This window comes from Mus caroli, chromosome 6 (assembly GCF_900094665.2).
Source record: "Mus caroli chromosome 6, CAROLI_EIJ_v1.1, whole genome shotgun sequence".
Classification (NCBI taxonomy): domain Eukaryota; kingdom Metazoa; phylum Chordata; class Mammalia; order Rodentia; family Muridae; genus Mus; species Mus caroli.
Genome location: NC_034575.1, coordinates 86,454,542 through 86,463,059, shown reverse-complemented (window position 1 = coordinate 86,463,059; position 8,518 = coordinate 86,454,542). Strand labels below are relative to the sequence as shown.

At 48.7% G+C, this 8,518-nt stretch overlaps 1 protein-coding gene across 1 annotated transcript in view; it reads left to right on the top strand.

Moving 5' to 3' along the window:
- Positions 1 to 8,518, top strand: part of Cfap100 (cilia and flagella associated protein 100) — a 34,165-nt gene that overhangs the window by 2,179 nt on the left and 23,468 nt on the right. The window contains exons 2-4 of the mRNA XM_029478230.1: positions 3,378 to 3,450; positions 4,640 to 4,838; positions 5,674 to 5,779. Of these exons, the coding sequence (XP_029334090.1) occupies positions 5,728 to 5,779 (52 nt within the window). The 5' untranslated portion in view covers positions 3,378 to 3,450; positions 4,640 to 4,838; positions 5,674 to 5,727. The remainder of the gene's footprint in view (positions 1 to 3,377; positions 3,451 to 4,639; positions 4,839 to 5,673; positions 5,780 to 8,518) is intronic.

The window sequence follows — 8,518 nt, the reverse complement described above, 5'->3', positions numbered from 1 at the left end:
GGCCCTGTCAACCTATGCTCTGTGGAGAGTAGGGAAACCCATGTTCTGGTTGCTTCTGGACCACATCCACTGACCTTGCAGGCACCTGCCTCCCCGTCACCACTGGCCCCAACACCATGCTCCTTGTCTTAGGGTTTCATCGCTGTGAAGAGACACCATGACCAAGACAACTCTTATAAAAGAAAACATTGGGGCCGGCTTACAGTTTCAGATGTTTAGACCATTATCATCATGGCAGGAAGCATGGCAGCATGCAGGCAGGCATGGTGCTAGAGAAACAGCCAAGAGTTCTACATCTGGATGTACAGGCAGCAGGAAGAGTGTATCACATTGGGCCTAGAGTGAGCATCTGAAACCTCAAAGCCCATCTTCAGTGACACTTCCTCCAACAAGGCCATGTCTACTCCAACAAAGACACACCTCCTAATAGTGCCACTCCCTGTGAGCCTATGGGGGCCACTTTCATTCAAACCACCACACTGCCCAACATCCAGCCCTCTCTGGGCATGCGTGTCCCCTAGACTTGGCTTTATTATTCCCCACTCCTCATCCTCCTCAGCTGCTCCATCTCCCTGTTTAGAGCCCATTTATCTTTAAACAGGTCATAATGGTGCTACCCCAGGCTGCCCTCTCCTGGATGCTCAAAGCTAGGAGAATCTCACACTAGGTTCTGAGACTCACTTAGAGTTTGTGATCCAATGAGCATAGCAGCTCTGTTGCTTGGGATGTAGATGACAAAACTCAGCCTGTTTGTTTCCCAGAATCCAATGGAATGATCTGCCTGAACTGACAGGAGAAGGACTCCATTAGTCTGTTTGCCTGAGATGGAAAGCAAGTACTGTATGCACCATAGGGCTGCCACAGCACAAGAATATAGGGGCATGTGCTGGAGGTGGGGTGAGGTGGGGTGTCTTTAGGTCTTTCAGGCCCTGCACAGCTTTCTTCTGAAATTCAGAGGTCTTCAGCAGAGAGTAGCTGGCCCAGACCACAGTCATCTTTCCACATGGAGCCCTGCACTGGCCGCAAAGCATAGCCAGCCCTGTTCCAGAACATACCTCTGAGCAGAAAGAACTTCCACACAAGCATTTTGGGACTTGGCCTTTGACCTTCGGAAGGTGGCGCTCCAATTCTGAAGTTGGGGCATCCTGTGATTGTTCCGTTCTTTTCCACATTAAGCTTCCAGATACCTAGGCAAAGAACAGCCTGGAGGTTCTAGGGCCACCTGGGTCCCTGGGTCTAGGCCTGCAGAGCTGAGCAGTAGAGGTCCACCTGGGTCCCTGGGTCTAGGCCTGCAGAGCTGAGCAGTAGAGGTGGGGCAGGGGAGGGAGGCTGAGCAATAAACAGGCTCATCTCCAACTGGAAGTCCCAAGGTTTTTCCTTCTCTAGCTGCAAAGCCTGCCTCTCTCAGGCTCAGGGAAGAGGCACAGGGCCCTGGCTAGTAGGCTGGGCTACGTTCCCAGTTGGCCCCCTAGCAGCTGTGTAGCCTTGGACAAAAAAGATTTCATGTCTTCCTAGTTTCCTCACTGAAATAACTGCAGTTAAGCTGAGATGCCCTACAGGTCAGTCTACACAACAGGCTTACTTACATAGGAACCTCATCAGCAGATACAGCCCTCAGGCATCACATATTGGCAGATAAACTTTACTTGAGGTCCTGTTAAATGCCATCTCTTTGTTAACCACACACCCTTTATTATAGTCCCATTTAGAGATGAGAAAATTGAGCCAAAAGTTATCCCACATTGTAGANCCCTGATGAATGGAGGCTTTACTCTCCTCCTCTGACCTCTGAGCTATCTTGCTTCCATGCAATGGGCAGTGGGCTCCTGACCATATCGATGATACCCATTGGAGGTGTCTGCCCTCTCGGTAGATCTGTGATACCTTTCTCAGATGGAAGTGTCCTGTGTTCTCCTTCCTCAAGTCCAACCTCCCACCCTGGAAGCCAGAGACTTTGGGGGAAGGGAGAAGGTTCTGGCATTCAGATGACACAGCCAGAGAGGACCCTGAAGGTCAGTGGTGGTCCTGACAGTATATACTTGTGGATAGCTTTGGGCTGTCTCCAGATTCCCACATCCTGTGCCTCATGTGCTGGCCCTGCAGGGTGGTATGTGTGTGTATGTGTTTGTGTGTATATATGTGAGTGTGTGTGTGTGTGTGTGTGTGTGTGTGTGTGCACGTGTGTGCATGTGCTAGGATCTGAGAATCCCCATGGCGCAATTCCTCTTGTCTGCCCTCTGTTCCCAGACCCATACGCCTTTCAAGGATAGAAAGAGAACAATTCCCCTTTAGGAATATTGATAGCTTTTCCCAGAACATTTTATTATGAAAACTTTTGAACTTTAGACATACTTGGTGATGGAAAGAGATTTTTTTGTTTGTTTGTTTGTTTTTTGAGACAGGGTTTCTCTGTATAGCCCTGGCTGTCCTGGAACTCACTTTGTTAGTCCAGGCTGGCCTAGAATTCAGAAATCCGCCTGCCTCTGCCTCCCGAGTGCTGGGATTAAAGGCNTGCGTCACCACGCCCGGCTTGGAAAGAGATTTGTAGGAGGGCCCAGGCCACTACATAGAGGGCTTTTGCAGGGACAGCTACAGTGGCCTTATTACACACCATCTCCTTAATTTTTAAAATAAGCTTTGATCATCAAATGTTAGACTAAGATTAAAGATCTCAGCAGGCAAAGGCATTTGTCACCAAGCCTGCTCACCTGAGTTTGATCCCAGGAAGCCACAGGGTGGAAAGTGAGAATCCATTCCTCTAAGTTGTCCTCTGAGCTCTCCCACCCCGTAAGTAAAAATTTGTTTAAATTTCCATACCATGCCACATCTTCTAGATGATCTCTTCTCTAACCTTCCGAGTAACCAAGAGGCACAGCAGAAAGCTTATTGTCTTTACCGAGCATGCCTCCAGGCTTCCCCGATCTCTGGTATGAGACACATCGTTTCGAATAATGCATAAGATCCACAAGAGGTGTGGGAGTTGGAGCGTGTCTGGGTAACTGCCTTCACGGGTGTTGACGTAAAACCAGCTCTGCTTCACAGGAAGTAACTAGCCAAACACTGAGTGGCTATGGCCAAGGAACACAGACTTGGGTTACAAGGAAGGGTCTGGAGCTCTCTGCTGTGGGACTCAGATGCCATCTGAGGACATTCTCGGGGCCTTTGTGTTGGTAGAAGTTAGAGGTGTGAACATTCCAAGAAGAGTTACGTAACAGTCACAAGAATGTTCTGTCAATCACAGTGGCTGTTTCGAGGGCTAGTATTACCTCAGATCATTTTGTCTCTAGATTTGCAGCATTCCAACTCTCCGCAGTCTTTGAGGTTTCACCGATCACTCTGGCTTGTACAATGTTGAACCCAGTGTGCCTTTCTTCTAGGATCTTAGGCTCACATTGGTTCCTCATGCTGAGGGGTGGTGGTTCAGAACTGGACCTAGTCATCAGGATGGTAGTAAGTACTGAATGGATCTGCGCTGAGAACAATACCTGGCTTAAAGGACACCCTGTGAGGGTTCACCGGGGACTCAGAACAAGTGTGCTAACACCAGGAATGGTAGCAACCTTATTTGTTCTCTTTTGGTGGCTTATTTTTCTAAATTCATAAAAGCCCTCGTGGTGTGAAAGATGAACGGTTCCTGAAATATTTGCTTGACTGGTTGAATAAATAAGCACTCCAAACCTGGTGCAGGTTTTACTGTTGTTCTTTTCTCCTTTCCTTTTCCTTTTCCTTTTCCTTTTCCTTTTCCTTTTCCTTTTCCTTTTCCTTTCCCTTTTTTCCTTTTCCCTTTCCCTTTTTTCCTTTTCCCTTTTTTCCCTTTTTCCCTTTTTCCCTTTTCCCCTTTTCCCCTTTTCCCCTTTTCCTTTCCTTTCCTTTCCTTTCCTTTCCTTTCCTTTCCTTTCCTTTCCTTTCCTTTCCTTTCCCTCTCTTTCCTTCTTCCTTCTTTCTTCTTCCTTTCTTTCTTCCTGTTATTTTTGTTTTGTTTTGTAGTTTGTCTGGCTACTTTGACAGCCTACTGGGAAGCTGAGGCCAGAATATTGGGAATTCTAGACCACAGTGTAAGGGCCCTCCTCCAACACCAGGCAGGGAGCCACTTGCTTGCAAAGAGTATTTAACACTAGCTGCATAAAAAACAAACAAACAAAACCAACAAACCACATATGCAGGGNCCACCCTTTCTTCCTTGCTCCCCCATGCCCAGCGCTGGACTGCCCTGCGGGATACTGTTCCCTTTAGTGATTCAAGGGTCCCTGACTCATTCCAGGATCCTTCTACACTCCTACCCCCTACACTCCTACCCCTGGCCTTCTTGCCTTGGTTCTATCTCTCCACCCACCAGGCGGCGCCAGTGACCCTGAGTAGCGCCCGGAGCTAAGGGAGACTGTCTTTGGCACATTCCTAGCCTGTAGACTGTTTTACCGTTGTCCTCCCCGGCCCCAAGACTCCTAAATATTCTCTGAAGAGCCAGGCTGTTGGCTGTGCCCTAGCTGCAACAAAATCCTTTACGGATGGGCAGGAGAATCTGGGGGTGAGAGAAGCTAGTGCGCTGGGCAAACATACCCTGTCACCGGGTTGCAACAACCCAGATCGCTCTGCTTCTAGTCCTTGTCCCTTCCCTGAGTCCGTGTCTTCTGCTCTTTAGCTGCCACAGTCCTGCACAGTACTCCGCGCCCGCCGGCTCGCCAGCCCGCCCAGTGTGCCCGGGCCCGCCTCCGGGGCTTTATGACATCACAGCTCCTGTGAGAATAGTTGCCTTGGCGTCGCAAACGCAGTTCAGGACCAGAAGACTGGAGAATTGCCGACCGAGGCTTCGGAGCAAGCTGAGTGCACGCGGCTGGTTGGTGCGCGCGGGGCTGGGCCGGGAGGTTGGGGGTGGGGTCCAGCGGGGTGGCTAGGGGGTTCTGGTCCGAGATCAAATACTCTTTTGGGTCCCTTGCAAGGCTTTGTGTCCTTCCGTGCTCTTTTCCACTTTATCTATGATAGGCCCCATTTAAGCACCGGTCCATCCCCTTGCTGCTGCATTCTTGCCCCAGGGCGTGGTGTGCCAAGAGAAGCTGGGGTGTTAGGAGGCAGGATTCTCTGGTAGTGTTTTGGCTGAGGTAGAGATGGCTCAGACTGCAAGCAATCCTGGGCTCCACCCTCGCCCTGCTTCGTTGAGATTTGGAACACTGGTTGAGCTTCTGCAAACAGGATAACTCACTTCATTTTGAAGGGAGCCTAACATAGCATAGCGTCGGGAGCTCTAACAGGTGGAACAGAGGGCTTGCTTCCGTGCAGCTTGCATTCTGGAAGACATACGCAATAAAAGTCTTGTAAGAGGTAACCACTTGACCTTGTAAAGAAGAAAACGAAGGGTCATTACATGCATTGGTGCAGAAAGGTCTCTCAGAGTGACATCTGAGTTCAGTTTTAAAGGGAGATGCCCCGCCCCTCACCCTTCCAACCTCACCTAGGTGAGAGGCTCCCCAGAGGCTCCAGGCAGACCAAAGTTGGTGTGTTCCGAGAACAGGAAGATCTGGGCCAGCCTTGCCCAGGAGGGGAATAGTAGATCCCATTGAACCTGGATGCAGGGAATAGGCAGTGTTAGTCCACATAGTGGAAATGCAAGTCACTCAGGTTCAAAGTGGACTGTGGGTTTGGGGGAACCATCCTCTCAAGTACTGTGTCACTCTCCAGGCGAGAATCTCCTTCAGCTAAGGCCAAGCTTTGCACACCGGTTGATCCTCAGCCATGGCGTTCAAGGCACGGTCCTCTAGGTTCTCCGTGAAAATGATCGAAGACAGTAAGTACTGAGCTGGGGTGGGGGCTCCTGGAGGGCAAAAGGAACCCTGGGACAGTTAGGTGTAAACTCACTCAAAGGCTGAAGTAGTTCTAAAGCAACGCCATGCATGCTTTTCCTGTGGCTATTGTGATGCAGAGCCCCACCAAGGGCTTCATGGCTTAGCTGGTAGAAGCCTATTGCTAAGCTTTGACTGCCATGAGAAAAAGGAGCACAGGGCTGGTGCCTTCTGAGGTTTGTGGAGAGTCTGACCCAGGTGCCTCTGCCCTCTGGTGGGCACTTGGCATCCTGACTGCCCTTGGCCTTAAGGGCACCACCCACTTCTGCCTTTGCTCTTCCAGAGTTCCTCCTGTGTCTGTGCCCCAGTGTCGTCCTTCTTATCACTGTGAACTTGGGTGTATGCTAGAATGTTCTCAGCTTTCCTATACACATCTGCAATGGCCTTTATTTACAAACAAGGCTGCATTCTGAGGCACTGTGGGGATACGGACTTCCGTGCATGAACTTGAAAGAACACATAGCAGACAGTAGCANGTAGGGAGAGATGCCACTGTAAAAGCAAGCCTCTCTGCTTCTTTTCTGCTGTGGCTGCTAGGCTGAGTCTGGAGGAGGAGGGCTGGCTGGTCCCAGGCCAAGTGACATGGATGCTTGTCAGTGCTCACACTGGGTGGCACCTAGGAAACTGTGAGGTGGACAGTGTTATCATTCCTGTATTGTCTGCTCCCTTCAGCTTTCAAATCAGAGCCACCTCTTTTCTTTTTCTTTTTTCTTCTGCTTAAAAAAAATGTGTTTTTAGGGCAAGTCCTGCATAGTCCAAACCTATTGGAAAGCCTACCTCCAACATCTCCCCGGACACCACAGTGATGCTCAGAGCCATCTCCAAGCAAGCTCTGTTCACATCTAAGCAGAAACATGAGTCTACAGCTTGTCTTTTCTTCCACATAATAAAAAATGCCCTCCCATCCCTGCCTATNCCATGAATCCACACATTGAGTATTCCTATGAATGGTGGTATATCCCTGTAACTGCAGCACTGGGGCCATGCAGCAAGAGGATGGTGGTGAGCTTGAGGCTAGCCTGGGCTACATAAGGAGACCCTATTGAGGATTGTGAGTTTGAGGCCAGCCTGGGCTACATAAAGAAACCCTGTTGCAAAAAAAGCTTTATTTTAAAACAAAACTGGAGACATTTCATGCTTTTGAGCAGATTCAGAATCCCACAGCATGAAAGGAATGTGCTTCATCACCAGCTGCCACCAATGGAGACTTTGTGTGATTTCACAAAATGAACTATTATACATACTTGCTCCCTCGAGGATATTTNGAGCCCCCACTCTCCCATATTCTCTCTCCTTTAAAAAACAAGGCTGCAAACAGATGACGTCACCTCTCATCACAGAACAGTACATGGTCAAAGCAACTTGGGAAGGAATGGCTTTATTTTGCTCACAGTTCCATATCACAGTTCACACAAACGGGCTGGGCCCTCTCCTAACTGATCAATAATTTTTTTTTTAAATGCCTTACAGCTGGATCTTATGGGGACAGTTTCTCAGCTGAGGCTCCCTTCTCTTGGATGACTCACTCTAGCTTGGGTTAAGTTGATACCAAACTAGCCAGTATACTAGCCCACAACTTAAGTCCTAACTAGCCTAACTTAAGTTAGGGATCTGGTAATTACTGCCAAGNCGAGTGCCATGCTGGTGGTCATGTGGTTCATAGGCATCAGAGCGGCGCAGGACCTTTGGTTGCTTTCCTCCCTTGGCAGCTTGGGCAGCACCATCCTGTGCTAGGGAAGTGAGTCCTCAGGGAGGAGGCTTGCAGGTCAGACACAGCTTGGATCCTCCTGTGTGCAAAGTACATGACACCTTCAGTGAAAAAGAACTTTGACCCTCAGAGTCAACCAAGGACAATAACAACGGCTTATATTGTTTTGACTCCCCTGACTCAAAAAGGGATTTCTTATGCTGGTGTTTAGGTTTTTTGTTTTTTGTTTTGTTTTGTTAGTATATGGCTCTAATGAAAAGCATTGTCAGATCAAGTGACATAACTTCAGTATTTGTGTGTGTTCTCATATATATATATATATATATATATATATGGGAAATAAGTATGATTCTTTATACATTTTCACATACCCTTAGTAATATTTTACTTCCCCCTATCTTCTCATTCTGTACTGACTCAAAGAAATCACGTGTGTGTATGTGTGTGTGTGTGCTTGTGTGTGTGTGTGTGCTTGTGTGTGTGTGTGTGTGTGTGTGTGAAAGTCAGAGAACAACTTCAGGGCATCATCCCTCTCCTTCCATCATGTGGGTTCTGAGGATCAAACTCAGGCCATCAGGCCTCCTAGCAAGCATCTAACCCAGCCATCTCACCAGTCCTTTGGGAGACTCTTGCCTCAGTTTCCCCATGGGGCACCTCCTTCCTTTGACCCCTCAGGAGTCTGGTCACCTATTCGAGTTTTGAGTGATTCCTCCTTAAACATCCGATTTTAAACTCTGGACTCTAGTCAGATGCATACAGCTTCCAGGACATTANCCTGGTGGAGAGGATGGTTAATTCAGGCATCCCCTGGAGACCAGGGTGACCTCATCTTCTAGAAACCCAAGGCAGGTTAATTTCAGATAGAATAGAGAAGGCCACCATCTCAGCCCCACTGGCTCTTATCTGGGACAGTTAGACATTGATATGACACTTAGATATCTTTGATAGGGTAAAAGACAAGCTGTAAAGAACCCTG